Source organism: Salvelinus alpinus, chromosome 34 (genome assembly GCF_045679555.1).
Source record: "Salvelinus alpinus chromosome 34, SLU_Salpinus.1, whole genome shotgun sequence".
In the NCBI taxonomy this organism is placed as follows: Eukaryota; Metazoa; Chordata; class Actinopteri; order Salmoniformes; family Salmonidae; genus Salvelinus; species Salvelinus alpinus.
In genome coordinates this window covers 13,815,442-13,843,035 of record NC_092119.1, presented here as the reverse complement: position 1 = coordinate 13,843,035, position 27,594 = coordinate 13,815,442, and the positions used below count along the sequence as shown (strand labels likewise).

Here is a 27,594-nt window from a genome sequence, read left to right as displayed (position 1 = left end):
GCTGGGTTTCATCTGAATATTTCATGAAGCAAAAGGTTGTACTGTGGTTTCCTTTTTCCCTGCCAATCAAAGCAGGCCGGTGTTGTAATCTTTTATTCGTGGAATAAGAGTGGGATTGATTATGTATTAACACTATCTTGACACCCTGTTGTCTTATTACCTGTCTACCACCCGTACCACTCACCTTGTACACACCAACTATTTTCACCTGACATTATCAAAATATGATGTAACATAAACACTAGCTACAGTATTCATTTGGTTTCTTTTCTTCTGATGAGCTATGTGACTCTCCTAAGCTCTTCAGAAACTCTATGTTCAGATAACTGTGTGGAACATCTATTAAATAATCCATCCCCTCCTTTCCTCCTCTCCTCCTAACTTCCATTTTTTCTCTCCGTTATTCGATTTTCTAAGAGAGCGGTTGTCCATCACTCTTGAATTTACATTAGCTTTTGCTAGCCAGCTCCCCGATGACAGGAACACATTAGTGAGGATGAGAGAGGAGGACAGGAGGACAGGAGGACAGGAGAACATGAGGACATGAGGACAGGAGGAAAGGAGGAAAGGAGGACAGGAGAACATGAGGACATGAGGACAGGAGGAAAAGAGGAAAGGAGGACAGGAGGACAGGAGGACGTGAGGACAGGAGGAAAGGAGGACAGGAGGAGAGGAGGACATGAGGACAGGAGGAGAGGAGGAGAGGAGGACAGAAGGACAGCAGGACAGGAGGACAGGAGGAGAGGAGGAGAGGAGGACAGGAGGACATGAGGTCAGCAGGACAGGAGGAGAGGAGGACAGGAGGAGAGAAGGACAGGAGGACATGAGGACATGAGGACAGGAGGAGAGGAGGAAAGGATGACAGGAGGAGAGGAGGACAGGAGGAGAGGAGGACAGGAGGACATGAGGAGAGGAGGACAGCAGGATATGAGGACAGGAGGACAGGAGGACAGGAGGAGAGGAGGACAGGAGGAGAGGAGGACAGGAGGACATGAGGAGAGGAGGACAGGAGGACAGCAGGATATGAGGACAGGAGGACAGGAGGACAGGAGGAGAGGAGGATATGAGGACAGGAGGACAGGAGGACAGGAGGAGAGGAGGACAGGAGGACATGAGGAGAGGAGGACAGCAGGATATGAGGACAGGAGGACAGCAGGATATGAGGACAGGAGGACATGAGGAGAGGAGGACAGGAGTAATAAGAAAGGAAGCCAGCCTCTACTGTCCAATGATTCAGTGGATTCTGAAACACATGATGTAATCAGGCACTGTCTGCTCTCTCTCTCTCAATTCAATTTAAATTATATCTCTCTCTCTCTCAATTCAATTTAAATTATATCTCTCTCTCTCTCAATTCAATTTTAATTATCTCTCTCTCTCAATTCAATTTAAATTCTCTCTCTCTCTCTCTCTCTCTCTCTCTCTCTCTCTCTCTCTCTCTCTCTCTCTCTCTCTCTCTCTCTCTCTCCCTCCCTCCCTCTCTCTCTCTCTCTGTTTCTGTTTATCTCTTCTTCATCTCTACTGCTTCATATTGATGTATGATTTGTTAACCTATGTCTTTGTTATTCCATCATTCATTTTGTCAGTGTTATGTCTTTCTGTGTTATCTTCATGTTATCTCTGTGTTATCCCCATGTTATCTCGGGGGTTATCTCCATGTTATCTCTGTGTTATCTCTGTGTTATTCTGTGTTATTCTGTGTTATCTTTGTGCTATCGCTGTGTTATTCTGTGCTTTGCTACAGTACCAATGTGTGTCTGTTACAGTACCAATGTATCATAAATTGTACCTTTCTGCAATGCATTGTTAATTTACCTCTAGTTTGTCTCTGTCCTCTCACCCTGCTCCCATGCCAAACTCCTGTTTGTCTCTGTCCTCTCACCCTGCTCCCATGCCAAACACCTGCAGCAAGCTCCTGTGTAGAGTTGAAATAATGTCATTCTAAAAAGTTTCCTCCACTGCCTGGGTAGGTGTTGCTTAGCTGTGCTGGGTGCCTCTGCTGCCCAGGTGTGTCTCTGTCAGTCTGTCCTCTCATCAACTATGCTCCACACCAGACCCAGACTCCTGCAGCACTCTTCCCGTGAACTAAACTGGTCAGGTTGTAAGGTTGTATTTTGGTTATAGAAGGTTGTAAACTGGTTGTACATGTTTTTGGGGTAAACAGAGGGGGAGACAGTAGGAAGGGTGGACGATGTGGGAATGTTCAATCTCCCACAACCGATCTCTGGTGGGGAGTAGTATATATGTGACTAGCCAGGAATAGCCACGGTTAGCCAGGGTTAGCCAGGGTTAGCCAGGGTTAGCCACGGTTAGCCACGATACCTATGGTTATATAAGGTTTTGTTAATGTCTTGTTCTGTCTCTGTCCTGACTTCTGTAGATCCTTTGTTATGTTGTGTTGTGTTGTGTTGTGTTGTGCCCTCTGTCTGTTAGATGTCATGTTGTGTTGAGTTGTGTTGAGTTGAGTTGTAGTTGTGTTGAGTTGTGTTGAGTTGTAGTTGGGTTGTAGTTGTGTTGGGTTGTAGTTGTGTTGGGTTGTAGTTGTGTTGGATTGTAGTTGTGGTGGGTTGTATTTGTGTTGGGTTGTAGTTGTGTTGGGTTGTAGTTGTGTTGGATTGTAGTTGTGTTGGGTTGTAGTTGTGTTGGGTTGTAGTTGTGTTGGGTTGTAGTTGTGTTGGGTTGTAGTTGTGTTGGGTTGTAGTTGTGTTGGGTTGTAGTTGTGTTGGGTTGTGCTCTCTGTGTGTTGTAGTTGTGTTGGGTTGTAGTTGTGTTGGGTTGTAGTTGTGGTGGGTTGTAGTTGTGTTGGGTTGTAGTTGTGTTGGATTGTGTTGGGTTGTGCTCTCTGTGTGTTGCAGTTGTGCTGTAGTTGTGTTGGGTTGTGCTTTCTGTGTGTTGTTTTGTTGTATTCTCTGTGTGTTGTTTTGTTGTATTATCTGTGTGTTGTTGTGTTGTATTCTCTGTGTGTTGTTGAGTTGTATTATCTGTGTGTTGTTGAGTTGTATTATCTGTGTGTTGTTTTGTTGTATTCTCTGTGTGTTGTTGAGTTGTATTATCTGTGTGTTGTTGAGTTGTATTATCTGTGTGTTGTTGTGTTGTGTTATCTGTGTGTTTAGTTGTATTCGCTGTGTGTTGTTGTGTTGTATTATCTGTGTGTTATTTTGTTTAATTATCTGTGTGTTGTTTAGTTGTATTCGCTGTGTGTTGTTGTGTTGGATTCTCTGTGTGTTGTTGTGTTGTATTCTCTGTGTGTTGTGGTGTTGTATTGTCGGTGCTGTTGTGTTGTATTCTCTGTGTGTTGTTTTGTTGTATTCTCTGTGTGTTGTTTTGTTGTATTATCTGTGTGTTGTTTTGTTGTATTATCTGTGTGTTGTTGTGTTGTATTATCTGTGTGTTGTTTTGTTGTATTCTCTGTGTGTTGTTTTGTTTTATTCTCTGTGTGTTATTGTGTTGTATTCTCTGTGTGTTGTTGTGTTGTATTCTCTGTGTGTTGTTTTGTTGTATTCTCTGTGTGTTATTGTGTTGTATTCTCTGTGTGTTGTTGTGTTGTACTATCTGTGTGTTGTTGTGTTGTACTATCTGTGTGTTGTTTTGTTGTATTCTCTGTGTGTTGTTTTGTTGTATTATCTGTGTGTTGTTGTATTATATGTGTGTTGTTGTGTTGCGTTATCTGTGTGTTGTTGTGTTGTATTCTCTGTGTGTTGTTGTGTTGTATTATCTGTGTGTTGTTGCGTTGTATTATCTGTGTGTTGTTTTGTTGTATTATATGTGTGTTGTTTTGTTGTATTATCCGTGTGTTTAGTTGTATTCTCTGTGTGTTGTTTTGTTGTATTCTCTGTGTGTTGTTGTGTTGTATTATATGTGTGTTGTTTTGTTGTATTCTCTGTGTGTTGTTGTGTTGTACTATCTGTGTGTTGTTGTGTTGTATTATCTGTGTGTTGTTTTGTTGTATTCTCTGTGTGTTGTTTTGTTGTATTATCTGTGTGTTGTTGTGTTGTATTATCTGTGTGTTGTTTTGTTGTATTATCTGTGTGTTGTTGTGTTGCGTTATCTGTGTGTTGTTGTGTTGTATTCTCTGTGTGTTGTTTTGTTGTATTCTCTGTGTGTTGTTGTGTTGTATTCTCTGTGTGTTGTTTTGTTGTATTCTCTGTGTGTTGCCAAAACTATAACTATACCAGGCAGGACTCAACCAGTCCTGCCTGCCCCCAAGGTCCATGCCACTATGACTCAGGCTAGAAGGCTGGTTAGCTGGTGCTCAGTGGGACTGCCAGGCAGGGCTATGGGAAAACCGCCTGGCTCTGGCTCTCTCTGGCTCTCTGACTCTCTGGCTCTCTGGCTCTGGCTCTCTGGCTCTCTCTGGCTCTCTCTGGCTCTCTCTGGCTCTCTGGCTCTCTGACCATCTGGCTTTCTCTGGCTCTCTGGCTCTCTCTGGCTCTCTGGCTCTCTCTGACTCTCTGGCTCTCTCTGGCTCTCTGGCTCTCTGACCATCTGGCTTTCTCTGGCTCTCTGGCTCTCTCTGACTCTCTGGCTCTCTCTGACTCTGGCTCTCTCTGACTATCTGGCTCTCTGGCTCTCTCTGACTCTGGCTCTCTCTGACTATCTGGCTCTCTGGCTCTCTCTGACTCTCTGACTCTCTGGCTCTCTCTGACTCTCTGGCTGAGTAAAGGGAAAATCCATCAGCATCATTAAGTCATGTGGCTTGTGGCTGTCGCTCACTGGAGTCAGAGAGTGGACGGGTCTGGAGACCAGGGAGGAGTAGCAGCATGTCAAACACACCAGAGTATTATTCAGCCTTGTTGTTGTACTGAGACAGCCTTGGCCTGGCTGGCAGGACGATGCCAGCCTGGAGAATGTGTACACTCAAACACACCAGAGCCAGTAATCCTCAGGCCAGTATGATGTCACACATCCCTAAGGATCCCTACGGGTCAAAATTAATGCACTATGTAGGCAATAGGGTGCTATTTGGGACACAGATGGTGCCGTTGTTTTGCATGTTTTAACTGTCATTACTTTTTAAATTATTTTGGGTGGGTTCCACATGGATGTTGTGTAGTTGGCAGTGTGTGTCGTAGCTCTTTGTTATTTACCAGTGAGGAGACAGAATGGGACATGACTAATTTAACGATACTGCCTAGTCTCAGTACAGGACTGTATAACATGGCCGTAGATGACAGATGTGTTACATTTTCACAATGCATAGAATAGATAAGAGAGCAATGATACAGACTTTGTCCCCTTTTTATGTCATTCACCTTGCCCTCTCCTTTAGCTGTGTGTTCTCCTTCTTTCACCCTTCTTCTCCGGGTTACCTGTCTCTCTCTCTCTCTCTCTCTCCCTCTCCCGCTCTCCCTCTCTCTTTCTCTCAGTGGGTGTTGCCCTTCCTCTTATCCCATGCCTCCCTCTCTCCCTCTCTCTCTCCAGCTCACTCTTCCCTCTCTCTCTCTCTGTCTCTATCCTTCCCTCTCTCGCTCTCTCTCCTTTCTTCCCTATCTCTCTTTCTCTCCTCTCTCTCTCTCCCTCTCCCTGTTCTCCGCAGCCTGAGGGCCTGAATCATTTATAGAACAAGCCATTAAGGATGCAGTATTTTGCACTGTTATATTTGGGACCAGGGATAAACATGGTACAAGCATTAGGGGAAGGAACACATGCAGGCAAGCAGGCAAGCAGGCCACACACACACACGCGCGCACGCACGCACGCACGCACACACACACACACACACACACACACACACACACACACACACACACACACACACACACACACACACACACACACACACACACACACACACACACACACACACACACACACACACACACACACACACACACACACACACACACATTTACACTTGACTGAGTCATATACAGCACAATGTAATTCATTTAAGCACATGGATATTGGTTGTTGAGTAGGAGGCACATCTGTCAGTGTCTTCGTCCCAAAATGGCACCCTATTCCCTATGTAGTGCAGTTCTTTAGACCAGAGCCCTAATGGGCCATTTGGGACATAGGCAGTGTTGAAGGGGGCTTTAAAGTGTGACTGTGAGCTCCTGCTGCTAACCAATAGGGAGACATAATGCCACCAGGTGGGTAGTAGTCAGCCCAGGCTGGTCTCATAGACTAGACGTGAATGAAAATCCAGGACACTCAATTTACATTTGGTATGGTTACATACAGTACATAAGACAGAAGGTTACTTAATTAAGGCAAAAAGGAAAGGAGGGTGGTTGGTTGGGTGGATGGGTGGGCGTACACTCTTAGAAAAAAGGGTTCCAAAAGGGTTCTTCAGCTATCCCCATAGGAGAACCCTTTCTGGGTCCAGGTAGAACCCTTTCTGGTTCCAGGTAGAACCTTTTCGGGTTCCATGTAGAACCCTCTGTGGAACCAAAATGGTTCTTCAAAGGGTTCTCCTATGAAAATTCGCAACAAATTGTATGAGTCGCAATTCGTTACATATTATACGAAATTGATGATGGGCTACCACAAATGAATAGTGTCCTGGATTTGTATTTACTATGTTACGTCTACCCATGAATCCAGGTTGGTAATACACAAGTCACAGTGCTGCAGACATTCTTACGCTCAGAGTAGGATCATACTTGAAAGACTTTACTTACTAAGGCCTTGTGGATTCTCATGTCTATTCTCAAGCTTCAAAACTTAATTGCACACTCATGCACACACACACATTTCGATACATCATACACTCCACAGTGTTCTGCCTAGTGGTGCTTGTTTGAATGATTCCCAAATAAGTAAACCGGTAACTAATAGGTTATTGCTGTGTTATTACTGTGTAATCTGGTGATATCTGACCTAGTTCCCTGTATTCTCCTCCTCTAGATGAGCGTGAAGCAGTCCAGAAGAAGACCTTCACTAAGTGGGTCAACTCCATCCTGTCCCGGGTCAGCTGCCGGATCTCTGACCTGTACCTGGACCTCAGGGATGGACGCATGCTCATCAAACTACTGGAGCTCCTCTCTGGAGAGAAACTGGTACCTGGGTATATCTGTGTGTGTGTGTGTAGTGTGTGTGTGTGTGTAGTGTGTGTCTAGTGTGTGTGTAGACGTTAGTATTCAGACTCTTTACTAAGTACTTTGTTGAAGCACCTTTGGCAGCGATTACAGCCTCGAGTCTTCTTGGGTATGACGCTACAAGCTTGGCACACCTGTATTTGGGGAGTTTCTCCTCTCAAGCTCTGTCAGGTTAGATGGGGAGCTTTGCTGCACAGCTATATTTAGGTCTCTCCAGAGATGTTCGATCAGGATATTTTTTTTTTTTTTTGTTAACATTTTTATTTCACCTTTATTTAACCAGGTAGGCTAGTGGAGAAGTTCTCATTTGCAACTGCGACCTGGCCAAGATAAAGCATAGCAGTGTGAACAGACAACAACACAGAGTTACACATGGAGTAAAATATAAACAAGTCAATAACATAGTAGGAAAAAAAAAAGAAAAAAAGAGAATCTATATACAATGTGTGCAAAAGGCATGAGGAGGTAGGCAATAAATAGGCCATAGGAGCGAATAATTACAATTTAGCAGATTAACACTGGAGTGATAAATCATCAGATGATCATGTGCAAGTAGAGATACTGGTGTGCAAAAGAGCAGAAAAGTAAATAAATAAAAACAGTATGGGGGTGAGGTAGGTAAATTGGGTGGGCTATATACCGATGGACTATGTACAGCTGTAGCGATCGGTTAGCTGCTCAGATAGCAGATGTTTAAAGTTGTTGAGGGAGATAAAAGTCTCCAACTTCAGAGATTTTTGCAATTTGTTCCAGTCGCGGGCAGCAGAGAACTGGAAGGAAAGGCGGCCAAATTAGGTTTTGGCTTTAGGGATGATCAGTGAGATACACCTGCTGGAGCGCGTGCTACGGGTGGGTGTTGCCATCGTGACCAGTGAACTGAGATAAGGCGGCACTTTACCTAGCATAGCCTTGTAGATTACCTGGAGCCAGTGGGTCTGACGACGAACATGTAGCGAGGGCCAGCCGACTAGAGCATACAGGTCGCAGTGGTGGGTGGTATAAGGTGCTTTAGTAACAAAACGGATGGCACTGTGATAAACTGCATCCAGTTTGCTGAGTAGAGTATTGGAAGCAATTTTGTAGATGACATCGCCGAAGTCGAGAATCGGTAGGATAGTCAGTTTTACTAGGGTAAGTTTGGCGGCGTGAGTGAAGGATGCTTTGTTGCGAAATAGAAAGCCGACTCTAGATTTGATTTTGGATTGGAGATGTTTGATATGAGTGTGGAAGGTTTGCAGTCTAGCCAGACACCTAGGTACTTATAGATGTCCACATATTCTAGGTCGGAACCGTCCAGGGTGGTGATGCTAGTCGGGCGTGCGGGTGCAGGCAGCGAACGGTTGAAAAGCATGCATTTGGTTTTACTAGCGTTTAAGAGCAGTTGGAGGCCACAGAAGGAGTGTTGTATGGCATTGAAGCTCGTAGTGTCCAAGGAAGGGCCAGAAGTATACAGAATGGTATCGTCTGCGTAGAGGTGGATCAGGGAATCGCCCGCAGCAAGAGCAACATCATTGATATATACAGAGAAAAGAGTCGGCCCGAGAATTGAACCCTGTGGTACCCCCATAGAGATTGCCAGAGGACCGGACAACATGCCCTCCGATTTGACACACTGAACTCTGTCTGCAAAGTAGTTGGTGAACCAGGCAAGGCAGTCATTAGAAAAACCGAGGCTACTGAGTCTGCCGATAAGAATATGGTGATTGACAGAGTCGAAAGCCTTGGCCAGGTCGATGAAGACGGCTGCACAGTACTGTCTTTTATCGATGGCGGTTATGATATCGTTTAGTACCTTGAGCGTGGCTGAGGTGCACCCGTGACCGGCTCGGAAACCAGATTGCACAGCGGAGAAGGTACGGTGGGATTCGAGATGGTCAGTGATCTGTTTGTTGACTTGGCTTTCGAAGACCTTAGATAGGCAGGGCAGGATGGATATAGATCTGTAACAGTTTGGGTCCAGGGTGTCTCCCCCTTTGAAGAGGGGGATGACCGCGGCAGCTTTCCAATCCTTGGGGATCTCAGATGATACGAAGGAGAGGTTGAACAGGCTGGTAATAGGGGGTGCGACAATGGCGGCGGACAGTTTCAGAAATAGAGGGTCCAGATTGTCAAGCCCAGCTGATTTGTATGGGTCCAGGTTTTGCAGCTCTTTCAGAACATCTGCTATCTGGATTTGGGTAAAGGAGAAGCTGGGGAGGCTTGGGCGAGTAGCAGCGGGGGGGGCGGAGCTGTTGGCAAAGGTTGGAGTAGCCAGGAGGAAGGCATGGCCAGCCGTTGAGAAATGCTTGTTGAAGTTTTCGATTATCACGGATTTATCGGTGGTGACCGTGTTATCTAGCCTCAGTGCAGTGGGCAGCTGGGAGGAGGTGCTCTTGTTCTCCATGGACTTTACAGTGTCCCAGAACTTTTTGGAGTTAGAGCTACAGGATGCAAATTTCTGCTTGAAAAAGCTGGCCTTTGCTTTCACGACTGACTGCGTGTATTGGTTCCTGACTTCCCTGAACAGTTCGCGGGGACTCTTCGATGCTATTGCAGTTCGCCACAGGATGTTTTTGTGCTGGTCGAGGGCAGTCAGGTCTGGAGTGAACCAAGGGCTATATCTGTTCTTAGTTCTGCATTTTTTGAACGGAGCATGCTTGTCTAAGATGGTGAGGAAGTAACTTTTTAAGAATGACCAGGCATCCTCAACTGACGGGATGAGGTCAATATCCTTCCAGGATACCCGGGCCAGGTCGATTAGCTCGCAGAAGTGTTTTAGGGAGTGTTTGACAGTGATGAGGGGTGGTCGTTTGACCGCGGACCCATAGCGGATACAGGCAATGAGGCAGTGATCGCTGAGATCCTGATTGAAGACAGCAGAGGTGTATTTGGAGGGCAAGTTGGTCAGGATAATGTCTATTAGGGTGCCCATGTTTACAGATTTAGGGTTGTACCTGATGGGTTCCTTGATGATTTGTGTGAGATTGAGGGGATCTAGCTTAGATTGTAGGACTGCCGGGGTGTTAAGCATATCCCAGTTTAGGTCACCTAACAGAACAAACTCTGAAGCTAGATGGGGGGCGATCAATTCACAGATGGTGTCCAGGGCACAGCTGGGAGCTGACGGGGGTCGGTAGCAGGCGGCAACAGTGAGAGACTTATTTCTGGAGAGATTAATTTTTAAAATTAGAAGTTCGAACTGTTTGGGCATAGACCTGGAAAGTATGACAGAACTTTGCAGGCTATCTCTGCAGTAGATTGCAACTCCTCCCCCTTTGGCAGTTCTATCTTGACGGAAAGTGTTATAGTTGGGTATGGAAATCTCAGAATTTTTGGTGGCCTTCCTAAGCCAGGATTCAGACACGGCAAGGACATCAGGGTTGGCAGAGTGTGCTAAAGCGGTGAGTAAAACAAACTTAGGGATTAAGTCCGGGTTCTGGCTGGGCCACTCAAGGACACTCAGAGACTTGTCCCGAAGCCACTCCTGCGTTGTCTTGAATGTGTGCTTAGGGTCGTTGTCCTGTTGGAAGGTGAATCTTCTCTGTACTTTGCTCCTTTCATATCTGCCTCGATTCCAACTAGTCTCCCAGTTCCTGCCGCTGAAAAACATCCCCACAGCATGATTCTGCCACCACCATGCTTCACCGTAGGGATGGTGACAGTTTTCCTCCAGACGTGACACTTGACATTCAGGCCAAAGAGTTCAATCTTGGTTTCATCAGATCAGAGAGTCTTTAGGTGCCTTTGGCCAACTCCAAGCAGGCTGTCTTGTGCCTTTTACTGAGGAGTGGCTTCCGTCTGGCCTGATTGGTAGAGTGCTGCAGGGATGGTTGTCCTTCTGGAAGGTTATCCAATCCCAACAGAGGAACTGTAGAGCTCTCTTAGAGTGACAATCAGGTTCTTGGTCACCTCCCTGACCAAGGCCCTTCTCCCCCGATTACTCAATATGGCCGGGCAGCCAGCTCTAGGAAGAGTCTTGGTGTTTCTAAACTTCTTCCATTTAAGAATGATGGACGCCACTGTGTTCTTGGGGACCTTCAATGCTGCAGACATGTTTTGGTACCCTTCCCGTGATCTGTGCCTCGACACAATCTTGTCTCGGAGCTCTACGGACAATTCATTCGACCTCTGCTTGGTTTTTGCTCTGACATGCTATGACACGTGGGACCTTAATCTAGACAGGTGTGTGTGCCTTTCCAAATCATATCCAATCAATTGAATTTACCACATGTGGACTCCAATCAAGTTGTTGAAACATCTCAAGGATGATCAATGGAAACAGGATAGACCTGAGCTCAATTTCGAGTCTCCATACTTTTGTAAATAAGGTGTTTCTGTTTTTAAATCTTTTATAAATTTGCAAAAATGTCTAAAAACCTGTTTTTGCTTTTTCATTATTGGGTATTGTGTGTAGATTGCTAAGGATTTTTTTTATTTAATCAATTTTAGAATAAGTTTGTAACGTAACAAAATGTGGAAAAAGTCAAGGGGTCTGAATACTTTCCGAAGGCACTGTAAATAGCCACACACTACACATGATCTCCCTCTCTCTCCCTCTCTCCCTCCTTCCAGCCCAAGCCCACTAAGGGCCGTATGCGGATCCACTGTCTGGAGAACGTGGACAAGGCCCTGCAGTTCCTCAAGGAGCAGAGGGTCCACCTGGAGAATATGGGATCATACGACATCGTCGACGGCAACCACCGCCTCATCCTGGGACTCATCTGGACCATCATTCTCAGATTCCAGGTGAGTTAGGATTCTGCTTCTTCTAACTACCCACTGAAACAACACAGGTTACAAAATGACCTCAATTTAAACCACCTGGTGCATGCCTGGTCCCAGATCTGTTTGTGCTTTATAGCCAACTTCTATGTCCCGGTGGAAAGATAGCACAAACTGATCTGGGACCACCAGCTTAGGTGATCTAATCACTAAAGACAACACTGGTTACACAATTAACTAGAATTCAACATAAATCCCCTCTACCTGGAGCTGTATACAGTCTTGTTTCAGCCAACAGCCATCTTTATCTGGTGTTAAAACTAAAACCACATCCCAAACAAAACACCATGTCTGTTTGATTCTTTTATCTGGGCTGAAACAGTGATTATTTTTGAACAGGCTGATACAGTATTTATTTTTAATTTGACATTGTACTGTTATTTTTAGCTTTGCTAGTTCAAACAATATGGCCTAGTTGCTGCATTATTCAATCCATCAAGGAGGAGAGGAGAAAATAGGAAAGAGTTGACTAGCTAGCCTCTGTCTGCATCCCTACGTAGCGTCAGAACAAACGGAGGAGAAGAGAAGCAAAGTGGTGCTAAATTTAGCCTCTGAGGAGCCGTACGTCTCACAGATAGAATCCCTGTTTTAATTACTGACAGTGTGTTGGTAGTTGGTGGGAAGATGGTAACCTTGATAATTTACAGATGTAACATGCCATGCTCTATCAATTTAACCAAGGTTTCAATTAGATACTAGATCTAGTATTAGCTTCTTTTTTTTAAACCTTGTTTTAACTTGTTTTACCCTCATTACTAATAAAATATACTCTTCATATTTTAACCTAAAATAAGAAATAGGCAGTTTATGTCTAAACATTCTCCCATTCTAAAATATACAATATGTACACTATACACTGCATGTTGTCACGGTTGTGTGGAGAGACGGACCAAGGTGCAGCGTGATTAAAGTTCCACATCTTTATTTACGCAAAACTTCCAAACAAAAAGAAACAAACAACGAACCGTGACATCAGAGGTGCCACATGCACTAACTCAATGTAACGGCGTGAAGAGGAGGAGCAGGGATTGAACCAAAATGCAGCGTCTTGATATTACATTATTTATTAAAGAAAACACGAAAACACGAACTTCACTTGAAACTAACAAAACAACAAACGGAGTAGACAGACCTGGACGACGAACTTACATGAAACACGAAGAACTCACGAACAGGAAAATGACTACACAAAATGACGAACGAACGAAACAGTCCCGTATGGTGCAACACAGACACAGGAGACAACCACCCACGACAAACAATGTGACAACACCTACCTTAATATGATTCTCAATCAGAGGAGATGAAAACCACCTGCCTCTAATTGAGAACCATATTAGGTACCCAAAACCAACATAGAAACAGTAAACATAGACTGCCCACCCAAACTCACGTCCTGACCAGCTAACACATACAAAAACTAACAGAAAACAGGTCAGGAACGTGACATAACCCCCCCCTTAAGGTGCGAACTCCGGGCGCACCAGCACAAAGTCTAGGGGAGGGTCAGGGTGGGCATCTGACCACGGTGGTGGCTCAGGCTCTGGGCGAGGTCCCCACCCCACCATAGTCAATCCCAGCTTACTTCTCCCCCTCAGAATGACCACCCTCTTATTCCACCCACCTAATATAAGAGGCAACACAAAAATAAGGGACAGCTCCGGGACAAGATAGCTCAGGACAGAGAGGTAGGTCAGGATAGAGAGGTAGCTCAAGATAGAGAGGTAGCTCAGGATAGAGAGGTAGCTCAGGATAGAGGGGCAACTCCGGACTGAAGGGCAGCTCTGGACAGAGAGACAGCTCTGGACTGAGGGGCAGTTCTGGATACATGGCAGCTCTGGACGCTCATGACTAGCTGACGGCTCTGGACGCTCATGGCTGGCTGACGGCTCTGGACGCTCATGGCTGGCTGACGGCTCTGGACGCTCATGGCTGGCTGACGGCTCTGGACGCTCATGGCTGGCTGACGGCTCTGGACGCTCATGGCTCGCTGACGGCTCTGGACGCTCATGGCTCGCTGACGGCTCTGGACGCTCATGGCTCTCTGACGGCTCTGGCTGCTCATGGCTGGCTGACGGCTCTAGACGCTCATGGCTGGCTGACGGCTCTGGACGCTCATGAATCACTGGCGGCTCTAGCAGATCCTGTCTGGTTGGCGGCTCTGGCAGATCCTGTCTGGTTGGCGGCTCTGGCAGATCCTGTCTGGTTGGTGGCTCTGGCAGATCCTGTCTGGTTGGCGGCTCTGGCAGATCCTGTCTGACGAATGGCTCTAGCAGCTCCTGACTGACTATCGGCTCTGACGGCTCGGGACAGACGGGCGGCTCTAATGGCTCGGGACAGACGGATGGGGAGCGCTCAGACGGCGCTGGGGAGACGGATGGCTCAGATGGCGCTGGGGAGACGGATGGCTCAGATGGCGCTGGGGAGACGGATGGCTCAGATGGCGCTGGGGAGACGGATGGCTCTGGCCGGATAAGGCGCACTGTAGACCTGGTGCGTGGTGCCGGAACTGGAGGCACCGGGCTAAGGACACGCACCTTCATGCTAGTGCGGGAAGCAGGGACAGGGCACACTGGACTCTCAAAGCGTACTATTTGCCTGGTGCGTGGTACCGGCACTGGTGGCACCGGGCTGAGGGCACGCACATCAGGACGAGTACGTGGAGAAGGAACAGTGTGTACAGGGCTCTGGAGACGCACAGGTGGCTTAGTGCGTGGTGCCGGAACTGGAGGCACTGGGCTGGAGCGGGGAGGTAGCGCCGGAAATACCGGACCGTGCAGGCGTACTGGCTCCCTTGAGCATTGAGCCTGCCCAACCTTACCTGGTTGAATGCTCCCCGTCGCCCGCCCAGTGCGGGGAGGTGGAATAACCCGCACCGGGCTATGTAGGCGAACCGGGGACACCATGCGTAAGGCTGGTGCCATGTAAGCCGGCCCGAGGAGACGCACTGGTGGCCAGATATGTAGAGCCGGCTTCATGGCACTTGGCTCAATGCCCAATCTAGCCCTACCAGTGCGGGGAGGTGGAATAACCCGCACCGGACTATGCACACGTACAGGAGACACCGTGCGCTCTACTGCGTAACACGGCGTCTGCCCGTACTCCCGCTCTCCACGGTTAGCCTGGGAAGTGGGCGCAGGTCTCCTACCTTCCCTTGGCCCACTACCTCTTAGCCCCCCCCCCCCAAGAAATGTTTGGGGGTTCTTCACGGGCTTCCGTGCTAGCCGCGTACCTTCATAACTCCGGTCTTGCGCTTGATTCTCCGGCTTCCAGCCACGTCTCCTTGCTGCCTCCTCATATCGCCGCCTCTCTGCTTTCGCTGCCTCCAGCTCAGCTTTGGGACGGCGATATTCTCCCGGCTGTGCCCATGGACCTTTTCCGTCCAATATTTCCTCCCAACTCCAATAATCCTGTGTAGCAGGCCACTGCTCGAATTCGCGCTGCTTGGTTCTGGTTTGGTGGGTGGTTCTGTAACGGCGTTCCTCTCCTCTTCATCCAAAGAGGAGGAGCAGGGATTGAACCAAAATGCAGCGTCTTGATATGACATTATTTATTAAAGAAAACACGAAAACACGAACTTCACTTGAAACTAACAAAACAACAAACGGAGTAGACAGACCTGGACGACGAACTTACATGAAACACGAAGAACTCACGAACAGGAAAATGACTACACAAAATGACGAACGAACGAAACAGTCCCGTATGGTGCAACACAGACACAGGAGACAACCACCCACGACAAACAATGTGACAACACCTACCTTAATATGATTCTCAATCAGAGGAGATGAAAACCACCTGCCTCTAATTGAGAACCATATTAGGTACCCATTAACCAACATAGAAACAGAAAACATAGACTGCCCACCCAAACTCACGTCCTGACCAACTAACACATACAAAAACTAACAGAAAACAGGTCAGGAACGTGACATAACCCCCCCCTTAAGGTGCGAACTCCGGGCGCACCAGCACAAAGTCTAGGGGAGGGTCAGGGTGGGCATCTGACCACGGTGGTGGCTCAGGCTCTGGGCGAGGTCCCCACCCCACCATAGTCAATCCCAGCTTACTTCTCCCCCTCAGAATGACCACCCTCTTATTCCACCCACCTAATATAAGAGGCAACACAAAAATAAGGGACAGCTCCGGGACAAGATAGCTCAGGACAGAGAGGTAGGTCAGGATAGAGAGGTAGCTCAAGATAGAGAGGTAGCTCAGGATAGAGAGGTAGCTCAGGATAGAGGGGCAACTCCGGACTGAAGGGCAGCTCTGGACAGAGAGACAGCTCTGGACTGAGGGGCAGTTCTGGATACATGGCAGCTCTGGACGCTCATGACTAGCTGACGGCTCTGGACGCTCATGGCTGGCTGACGGCTCTGGACGCTCATGGCTGGCTGACGGCTCTGGACGCTCATGGCTGGCTGACGGCTCTGGACGCTCATGGCTGGCTGACGGCTCTGGACGCTCATGGCTCGCTGACGGCTCTGGACGCTCATGGCTCGCTGACGGCTCTGGACGCTCATGGCTCTCTGACGGCTCTGGCTGCTCATGGCTGGCTGACGGCTCTAGACGCTCATGGCTGGCTGACGGCTCTGGACGCTCATGAATCACTGGCGGCTCTAGCAGATCCTGTCTGGTTGGCGGCTCTGGCAGATCCTGTCTGGTTGGCGGCTCTGGCAGATCCTGTCTGGTTGGCGGCTCTGGCAGATCCTGTCTGGTTGGCGGCTCTGGCAGATCCTGTCTGACGAATGGCTCTAGCAGCTCCTGACTGACTATCGGCTCTGACGGCTCGGGACAGACGGGCGGCTCTAATGGCTCGGGACAGACGGATGGCTCAGACGGCACTGGGCAGACGGATGGCTCAGACGGCGCTGGGGAGACGGATGGCTCAGATGGCGCTGGGGAGACGGATGGCTCAGATGGCGCTGGGGAGACGGATGGCTCAGATGGCGCTGGGGAGACGGATGGCTCTGGCCGGATAAGGCGCACTGTAGACCTGGTGCGTGGTGCCGGAACTGGAGGCACCGGGCTAAGGACACGCACCTTCATGCTAGTGCGGGAAGCAGGGACAGGGCACACTGGACTCTCAAAGCGTACTATTTGCCTGGTGCGTGGTACCGGCACTGGTGGCACCGGGCTGAGGGCACGCACATCAGGACGAGTACGTGGAGAAGGAACAGTGTGTACAGGGCTCTGGAGACGCACAGGTGGCTTAGTGCGTGGTGCCGGAACTGGAGGCACTGGGCTGGAGCGGGGAGGTAGCGCCGGAAATACCGGACCGTGCAGGCGTACTGGCTCCCTTGAGCATTGAGCCTGCCCAACCTTACCTGGTTGAATGCTCCCCGTCGCCCGCCCAGTGCGGGGAGGTGGAATAACCCGCACCGGGCTATGTAGGCGAACCGGGGACACCATGCGTAAGGCTGGTGCCATGTAAGCCGGCCCGAGGAGACGCACTGGTGGCCAGATATGTAGAGCCGGCTTCATGGCACTTGGCTCAATGCCCAATCTAGCCCTACCAGTGCGGGGAGGTGGAATAACCCGCACCGGACTATGCACACGTACAGGAGACACCGTGCGCTCTACTGCGTAACACGGCGTCTGCCCGTACTCCCGCTCTCCACGGTTAGCCTGGGAAGTGGGCGCAGGTCTCCTACCTTCCCTTGGCCCACTACCTCTTAGCCCCCCCCCCCCAAGAAATGTTTGGGGGTTCTTCACGGGCTTCCGTGCTAGCCGCGTACCTTCATAACTCCGGTCTTGCGCTTGATTCTCCGGCTTCCAGCCACGTCTCCTTGCTGCCTCCTCATATCGCCGCCTCTCTGCTTTCGCTGCCTCCAGCTCAGCTTTGGGACGGCGATATTCTCCCGGCTGTGCCCATGGACCTTTTCCGTCCAATATTTCCTCCCAACTCCAATAATCCTGTGTAGCAGGCCACTGCTCGAATTCGCGCTGCTTGGTTCTGGTTTGGTGGGTGGTTCTGTAACGGCGTTCCTCTCCTCTTCATCCAAAGAGGAGGAGCAGGGATTGAACCAAAATGCAGCGTCTTGATATGACATTATTTATTAAAGAAAACACGAAAACACGAACTTCACTTGAAACTAACAAAACAACAAACGGAGTAGACAGACCTGGACGACGAACTTACATGAAACACGAAGAACTCACGAACAGGAAAATGACTACACAAAATGACGAACGAACGAAACAGTCCCGTATGGTGCAACACAGACACAGGAGACAACCACCCACGACAAACAATGTGAAAACACCTACCTTAATATGATTCTCAATCAGAGGAGATGAAAACCACCTGCCTCTAATTGAGAACCATATTAGGTACCCATTAACCAACATAGAAACAGAAAACATAGACTGCCCACCCAAACTCACGTCCTGACCAACTAACACATACAAAAACTAACAGAAAACAGGTCAGGAACGTGACACTCAAAACAATATCACACAAAACACAGGTGGGAAAAAGGCTACCTAAATATGATCCCCAATTAGAGGCAACGATTACCAGCTGACCCTAATTGGGAACCATACCAAGCACACCAACATAGAAATACATATACTAGATTACCCCCTAGGCGTATTTGACATGTGTCACGAGCCCTTGGTTCTCTATGGTGTAGTAGGTTAGGGCGTGACACATGTTAAATACGCCGAACACAACAGGTGTAGACCTTACCGTGAAATGCTTACTTACAAGCCATTAACCAACAATGCTGATTTTTTTTTTGAAGTAAGAAAATATATTTTTAGGGCCTTCCTCTGACATCGCCTGTTATAGAGGTCCTGGATGGCAGGACGCTTGGCCCCAGTGATATGCTTGGTCTTATGCACTACCCTCTGTAGCGCCTTGCGGTTGGAGGCCGAGCAGTTGCCATACCAAGCAGTGATGCAACCAGTCAGGATGCTCTCGATGCTGCAGCTGTAGAACCTTTTGAGGATCTGAGGACCCATGCCAAAGCTTCCTGCCATCCAGGACCTCTATACCAAGCGGTGTCAGAGGAAGGCTTTAAAAATTGTCAAAGACTCCAGCCACAATAGTCATAGATTGTTCTCTCTGCTACCGCATGGCAAGTGGTACCAGGGCGCCAAGTCTAGGTCCAAGAGGCTTCTAAACAGCTTCTACCCCCAAGCCATAAGACTCCTGAACATCTAATCAAATGGCTATTTGCATTGCACCCCCCCCCCCCCCACCCCCCTTTACACTGCTGCTACTCTCTGTTATTATCTATGTATAGTCACTTTAACAACTCTACCTACATGTACATATTACCTCAATTACCTCGACTAACTGGTGCCCCCGCACATTGACTCTGTACCGGTACCCCCTGTATATAGTCTCGCTATTGTTATTTTACTCCTGCTGTTTAATTATTTATTTATTTAATTTCTTATTCATATTTTTTTTAGGTCTTAATTTGATATCAAATATTTTTCTACTTGTTGTTTATTTTGTATTTTTTAAACGTTAATATTTGTATTTATTATTATTTTTTTTAGCTGCGTTGTTGGTTAAGGGCTTGTAATTAAGCATTTTCACTGTAAGGTCTACACCTGTTTTAAGGGCTTGTAATTAAGCAATTTTACTGTAAGGTCTACACCTGTTTTAAGGGCTTGTAAGTAAGCATTTTCACTGTAAGGTCTACACCTGTTGAATTCGGCGCATGTGACAAATACAATTTGATTTGAGTTGAATAGGCGTTGTCGTGCGCTCTTCACAACTGTCTTGGTGTCCGTCAACATGTAGGTTTTGTTATGTCTGTTTTGTCTCCACGTAAGACCTATCTAGTCTAGTGTAAATTCCATATTCATTACTGTAGTTGACTCTCTGTCCCTCCTGTCCCTGTTCGACAGATCCAAGACATTGTGGTGGAGATGGGACAGGTAGACGGGACTCAACGGGAGAGCCGCACAGCCAAGGACGCTCTGCTACTCTGGTGCCAGATGAAGACTGCCGGGTGAGTAAAAAAAGGCGAATCCAAAGCAATTTCCAGAAACTGTCAGTATTGACAGAGAAACTTGGTGGCCCATGTGACAATAGAACCCACATAAAGAAATGAGAGGCCCACACACGGAATATTGCTACTCCCCATCCCCTATATACAACACTTCAACATATATAGGCCTTCAAAGTCTTTGTCAGGTCAGTAGAACCCACAGCCCTGATCTTGCCAACACCATGCTCTAACTCACTGAGACATTGGAACCACAAAAGGATAAAGCCAGGTTCATTGGAGATTAGTGTATCTTATTAGTCCTGTTAGCTACTGGGATCAGTTTGTGATTGAGGTCAGTCCGGGATATTGACTCTTGTCCTTCCTGTTGTGTTTCTACAGATATCCAAACGTAAACATCACCAACTTCACCACCAGTTGGAAAGACGGCATGGCGTTCAGCGCTCTCATACACAAACACAGGTAAGAAAAGATAGAATCACATATCATGCACAATAGCTGTGCCAGAATGATATCATTGGTTACAACCTGGTTGTAACAGAACCATATACACTATATATACAAAAGGACACGCATTCAAATTAGTGGATTCGACTGTTTCAGCCACACCCATTGCTGACAGATGTATGAAATTAAGCACACAGCCATGCAATCGCCATAGACAAATATTGGCAGTAGAATGGCCTTACTGAAGAGCTCAGAGACTTTCAACGTAGCACCGTCATAGGATGCCACCTTTCCAACAAGTCAGTTTGTCAAATTTATGCCCTGCTAGAGCTGCCCTGGTCAACTGTAAGTGTGGTTATTTTGAAGTGAAAAAGTCTAGGAGCAACAACGGCTCAGCCGCGAAGTGGTAGGACACACAAGCTCATAGAATGGGACCGCCGAGTGCTGAAGCACGTAGCGTGTAAATAACATTTGTCCTCGGTTGCAACACTCACTACCGTGTTCCAGACTGCCTCTGGAAGCAACGGCAGCACAATAACTGTTCGTCGGGAGCTTCATGAAATGTGTTTGAATGGCCGAGCAGCTGCACACAAGCCTAAGATCACCATGCGCAATGCCGAGCATCGACTGGAGTGGTGTAAATCTCGCTGCCATTGGACTCTGGAGCAGTGGAAACGCGTTCTCTGGCGTGATGAATCAGACTTTACCATCTGGCGGTCCGACGGATGAATCTGGGTTAGGCGGATGCCAGACGAACTTAATTCCAGTGAAGGAAATCTTAATGCTACAGCATACAATTACATTATAGACGATTCTGTGCTTCCAACTTTGTGGCAGCACTTTGGGGAAGGCCCTTTCCTGTTTCAGCATGACAATGCCCCCGTGCACAAAGCGAGATCCGTACAGAAATGGTCTGTCGAGATCAGTGGGGAAGAACTTGACTGGCCTGCACAGAGCACTGACCTCAACCCGATTGAGCACCTTTGGGATGAATTGGAACGCCGACTGCGAGCCAATCCTAATCGGCTAAAATCAGTACCTGACCTCACTAATGCTCTTGTGACTGGAAGCAAGTCTCCACAGCGATGTTCCAACATCTAGTGGAAAGCCTTCACAGAAGAGTGGAGGCTGTTCTCTCTCTCTCTCTCTCTCTCTCTCTCTCTCTCTCTCTCTCTCTCTCTCTCTCTCTCTCTCTCTCTCTCTCTCTCTCTCTCTCTCTCTCTCTCTCTCTTTCTCTCTCTCTCTCTTTCTCTCTCTGTCTCTCTCTCTCTCTTTCCCTCTCTCTCTCTTTCCCTCTCTCTCTCTTTCCATCTCTCTCTCTCTCTTTCTCTCTCTCTCTCTTTTTCTCTCTCTCTCTCTCTCTCTCTCTCTCTCTCTCTCTCTCTCTCTCTCTCTCTCTCTCTCTCTCTCTCTCTCTCTCTCTCTCTCTCTCTCTCTCTCTCTCAATTCAATTCAATTCAATTCAATTGAAGGTCTTTATTGGCATGGAAAACATATGTTTACATTGCCAAAACAAGTGCAAGTTGCAATGCTCACTGAGTCTGTACATAGTCAAAGCTTTCCTTAAGTTTGGGTCAGTTACAGTGGTCAGGTATTCTGCCACTGTGTACTCTCTGTTCAGGGCAAAATGGCAATCTAGTTTGCTCTGTTATTTTGTATTTTTTTCCCAATAGGTCAAGTAACTATCTTTTTGTTTTCTCATGATTTGGTTGGGTCTAATTTTGATGCTGTCCTGGGTCTTTGTGGGGTCTGTTTGTGTTTGTGAATTTAGCTATGGAAGGTTTGGGAATCGCTTCCTTTTAGGTGGTTGTAGAATTTAACGTCTCTTTTCTGGATTTTGATCATTAGCGTGTATCGGCCTAATTCTGCTCTGCATGCATTATTTGGTGTTTTACATAATACACTGAGGATATTTTTGCAGAATTCTGTATGCAGTCTCAATTTGGTGTTTGTCCCATTTAAAAAAAATCTTGGTTGGTGGGCGGACCTCAGACCTCAAAACCATGAAGGGCAATGGGTTCTATAACTGATCCTCATTGTTATGTCTCTCTCTCTCAGACCAGACCTGGTGGACTATAGTGGCCTGAAGAGGTCCAATCCAACCCATAACCTTCAGAATGCCTTCAATGTAGCAGAGCAGACGCTTGGAGTAGCAAAACTGTTAGACCCTGAAGGTGAGTGACAATGTGCTGTTCCCTCAATCTAGAACTAAGAACCGGTTTCCTGGACCCAGATTAAGCCGAGTCATGGACTAAAAAGCATACTCAATGGAACATCTCAGTAGAAAATCCTTTTCAGTCCAGGACCCTCTGTTCGGGAAACCGGCCCTTTCAGGTCTTTATGGGCTGAGCTCAAGGTGATCTTCTAGTTCTGACTGTCTGTCTGTATTACAGATGTGTTCACAGAGAACCCAGATGAGAAGTCCATCATCACATACGTTGTGGCTTTCTACCACTACTTCTCCAAGATGAAGGCATTAGCGGTGGAGGGGAAGAGAGTTGGCAAGGTGAGGATGGGAAAAATAATGTACTGTGTTTGTGTGTGTAACTGGCGTGTGTGTGTGTGTGTGTGTGTGTGTGTGTGTGTGTGTGTGTGTGTGTGTGTGTGTGTGTGTGTGTGTGTGTGTGTGTGTGTGTGTGTGTGTGTGTGTGTGTGTGTGTGTGTGTGTGTGTGTGTGTGTGTGTGTGTAAATTTGTGCATGCATTGTTTCATGTGACAGTATTACACCCTAGTGTTTGAGTAAACTAACCCTCTGTATCCATCCTCTAGGTACTAGACCATGCCATAGAGACAGAGAAGATGATTGACAAGTACGAAACCCTGTCGTCAGACCTGCTGATATGGATACAGCAGACCATCATCGTTCTGAACAACCGTAAACTGGCCAACTCTCTTACTGGGGTCCAACAGCAGCTCCAATCCTTCAACTCCTACCGCATAGTGGAGAAACCACCCAAGTCAGTCACATCAACCTGCCGTATTACTATATGGCTCAACTAGGGTTGCACAATTCCAGAAACGTTCCCTAAAAAAAATCAAGGTTTTATAGAAATTCTCCAAGATTCTTATAACTTGGGAATTTTTGGGAATTTCCCCCATCTTTTAAAATAATATATTCTGGTTCTGACACATTGTTTTGTCTGTGATGTTCCAGGTTCCAGGAGAAAGGTAATCTGGAGGTGCTGTTGTTCACCATCCAGAGTCGTATGAGAGCCAACAACCAGAGAGTCTATACCCCCAAGGAGGGGGCTCTAGTGGCTGATCTCAACAGGGTGAGGAATATAAACTTGCAGGAATACTAAAATGAAGGGAGGTTTAATCTAGTGGGCTGGTTCAGGACTTAATTACGCTATGGGGCGTCATCGGAATGCAGGGATGGAGGAGACCGAGGCAGTAGATCGAGCACTGGGTGATTTATTCATGAACAAAGACACAAGAATGACTGAATCTTAACAAAGTCTTACAGTAGCCTGTTGACAGTGAAATAAACTGTCCATGTCTGTGCATCTCCTCCCGTTGGACTGCACCGGATTTGACAGTTCTTGCTGTGAGATTACCCCACTTTTCCACCAAGGCACCTGCAAGTTCCCGGACATTTCTGGGGGGAATGGCCCTAGCCCTCACCTTCCGATCCAACAGGTCCCAGACGTGCTCAATGGGATTGAGATCTGAGCTTTTCGCTGGCCATGGCAGAACACTGACATTCCTGTCTTGCAGGAAATCAGTCACGGAATGAGCAGTATGGCTGGTGGCATTGTCATGCTGGAGGGTCATGTCAGGATGAGCCTGCAGGAAGGGTACCACATGAGGGAGGAGGATGTTTTCCCTGTAACGCACAATATTGAGATTGCCTGCTATGACAACAAGCTGAGTCCGATGATGCTGTGACACACCGCCCGAGACCATGACGGACCCTCCACCTCCAAATCAATCCATCTCCAGAGTACAGGCCTCGTGGTAACGCTCATTCCTTCGACGATAAACGCGAATCCGACCTTCACCCCTGGTGAGACAAAACCGCGACTCGTCAGTAAAAAGCACTTTTTGCCAGTCCTGTCTGGTCCAGCGACAGTGGGTTTGTGCCCATAGGCGACGTTGTTGCCGGTAGTGTTACTTGCCTTACAACAGGCCTACAAGCCCTCAGTCCAGCCTCTCTCAGCCTATTGCGGACAGTCTGAGCACTGATGGAGGGATTGTGCGTTCCTGGTGTAACTCGGGCAGTTGTTGTTGCCATTCTGTACCTGTGATGCTTGGATGTACAGATCCTGTGCAGGTGTTATTACACGTGGTCTGCCACTGCGATGACGATCAGCTGTCCATCCTGTCTCCCTGTAGCGCTGTCTTAGGCATCTCACAGTACAGACATAGCAATTTATTGCCCTGGCCACATCTGCAGTCCTCATGCCTCCTTGCAGCATGCCTAAGGCACGTTCACGCAGATGAGCAGGGACCCTGGGCATCTTTCTTTTGGTGTTTTTCAGAGTCAGTAGAAAGGCCTCTTTAGTGTCCTAAGTTTTCATAACTGTGACCCCAATTGCCTACCGTCTGTAAGCTGTTAGTGTCTTAACGACCGTTCCACAGGTGCATGTTCATTAATTGTTTATGGTTCATTGAACAAGAATTGGAAACAGTGTTTAAACCCTTTACAATGAAGATCTGTGAAGTGTTTTGGATTTTTATTTATATATATTATATATTATGTTATATATTTATATATTTGAATTATCTTTGAAAGACAGCGTCCTGAAAGTTTGTAATCAACCATGTTGTCCTCTGCAGGCCTGGGAGCATTTGGAGTGGGCGGAGCATGAGAGGGAACGTGTCCTGAGAGACGAGCTGATTCGTCAGGAGAAACTGGAGCAGATGGCAAGACGCTTCGACAGGAAGGCTTCCATGAGAGAGACCTGGCTAATGGAGAACCAGAGACTGGTGGCACAGGTAAATGTCCACTATAATACACTGGGTGGTTCGAGCCCTGAGTGCTGATTGGTTGGCAGCCATGGTATATCAGACTTAACATGTCCACTATTATACATTGGGTGGTTCGAGCCCTGAATGCTGATTGGCTGACAGCCATGGTATATCAGACGTAACATGTCCACTATTATACACTGGGTGGTTTGAGCCCTGAATGCTGATTGGCTGACAGCTGTGGTATATCAGACTGTAACATGTCCACTATTATACACTTGGTGGTTCGAGCCCTGAATGCTGATTGGCTGGCAGCCTTGGTATATTAGACTTAACATGTCCACTATTATACACTGGGTGTCCGAGCCCTGAATTCTGATTGGCTGACAGCTGGAATTCACCTGAACGTAGACAGCAAAAAAAACAAAAAAACATAATAAAACAGACACCCACTGTTCATTTTGGGGCCAATTCAAAGCTGAGATAAGTGCATGCAACTTGGACCTTTGCGTAAACCATTCATTGATGTCAGTGGGATACTTGTGTGGAAAACTTGCACAGATCTCAAGTCAGAATACTTACCTGCCCCAAATATTAAGATAGACATACATAACAGTCTCTTCACATCTGAAATACCTTCCACCTTCAGGACAACTTCGGCTACGACCTGCCGGCAGTAGAGGCCGCTAAGAAGAAGCACGACGCCATCGAGACGGACATCGCTGCCTACGAGGAACGCATCCAGGGCATAGTGGCCATCGCTAAAGAGCTGGAGTCTGAGCGTTACCACGACACCAAGCGCATCGACGTGCGTAAGGACAACATCCTGAGGCTGTGGGATTACCTACAGGAGCTGCTGAAAGCTCGCAGGGCACGCCTGGACAAGAACCTCACCCTGCAGAGGATCTTCCAGGAGATGTTGTACATCATCAACTGGATGGATGGGATGAAGGTACAGTGATAATACTAATAATACACATAATAAAATAACAATATGGCCAAAGCAACTTACAAAATGGAAGATATTGACATTGATGCATACTGTATTTACTATACCTGGCCCCTGCTGCAATCAAACCCATAACCCTGGTGTTGCAATCAAACCCACAACCCTGGTGTTGCAAGCTAACCCACAACCCTGGTGATGCAAGCTAAACACAACCCTGGTGTTGCAAGCTAACCCACAACCCTGATGTTGCAAGCTAACCCAAAACCCTGATGTTGCAATCAAACCCACAACCCTGGTGATGCAAGCTAAACACAACCCTGGTGTTGCAAGCTAACCCACAACCCTGATGTTGCAAGCTAACCCACAACCCTGATGTTGCAAGCTAACCCACAACCCTGGTGTTGCAATCAATCCCACAACCCTGGTGTTGCAAGCTAACCCACAACCCTGGTGTTGCAAGCTAACCCACAACCCTGGTGTTGCAAGCTAACCCACAACCCTGGTGTTGCAAGCTAACCCACAACCCTGGTGTTGCAAGCTAACCCACAACCCTGGTGTTGCAAGCTAAACACAACCCTGGTGTTGCAATCAATCCCACAACCCTGGTGTTGCAAGCTAAACACAACCCTGGTGTTGCAAGCTAACCCACAACCCTGGTGTTGCAAGCTAAACACAACCCTGGTGTTGCAAGCTAACCCACAACCCTGGTGTTGCAAGCTAACCCACAACCCTGGTGTTGCAAGCTAAACAGAACCCTGGTGTTGCAAGCTAACCCACAACCCTGGTGTTGCAAGCTAACCCACAACCCTGGTGTTGCAATCAATCCCACAACCCTGGTGTTGCAAGCTAAACATAACCCTGGTGTTGCAAGCTAACCCACAACCCTGGTGTTGCAAGCTAACCCACAACCCTGGTGTTGCAAGCTAAACAGAACCCTGGTGTTGCAAGCTAACCCACAACCCTGGTGTTGCAAGCTAACCCACAACCCTGGTGTTGCAAGCTAAACACAACCCTGGTGTTGCAAGCTAACCCACAACCCTGGTGTTGCAAGCTAACCCACAACCCTGGTGTTGCAAGCTAACCCACAACCCTGATGTTGCAATCAAACCCACAACCCTGGTGATGCAAGCTAAACACAACCCTGGTGTTGCAAGCTAAACACAACCCTGGTGTTGCAAGCTAACCCACAACCCTGGTGTTGCAAGCTAACCCACTACCCTGGTGTTGCAAGCTAACCCACTACCCTGGTGTTGCAAGCTAACCCACTAAGCCATTGGAACCAGACACAGCATGGGCCAAGTTATGATTCTGAAAAAAAGCGTTCCACAGGGATGCTGGTCCATTTTGACTCCAATGCTTCCCACAGTTGTGTCAATTTGCCTGGATATCCTTTGGGTGGTGGACCATTCTTGATACAGATGGGAAACTGTTGAGTGTGAAAAACTAAGCAGCGTTGCAGTTCTTGACACAAACCTGTGCGCCTGGCACCTACTACCATACCCAGTTTACAGGCATC

The 27,594-nt window shown here is 47.6% G+C and overlaps 1 protein-coding gene across 4 annotated transcripts in view; it reads left to right on the top strand.

Moving 5' to 3' along the window:
- Nucleotides 1-27,594, top strand: part of LOC139563805 (spectrin beta chain, erythrocytic-like) — a 90,497-nt gene that overhangs the window by 20,124 nt on the left and 42,779 nt on the right. For all 4 annotated transcript variants that reach the window (XM_071382728.1, XM_071382726.1, XM_071382729.1 and 1 more), the window contains 10 exons: nt 6,850-7,001; nt 11,592-11,765; nt 19,671-19,774; nt 20,153-20,233; nt 22,277-22,392; nt 22,612-22,724; nt 22,988-23,175; nt 23,373-23,490; nt 24,998-25,156; nt 25,779-26,081. In XM_071382728.1, the coding sequence (XP_071238829.1) occupies nt 6,850-7,001; nt 11,592-11,765; nt 19,671-19,774; nt 20,153-20,233; nt 22,277-22,392; nt 22,612-22,724; nt 22,988-23,175; nt 23,373-23,490; nt 24,998-25,156; nt 25,779-26,081 (1,508 nt within the window). The remainder of the gene's footprint in view (nt 1-6,849; nt 7,002-11,591; nt 11,766-19,670; nt 19,775-20,152; nt 20,234-22,276; nt 22,393-22,611; nt 22,725-22,987; nt 23,176-23,372; nt 23,491-24,997; nt 25,157-25,778; nt 26,082-27,594) is intronic.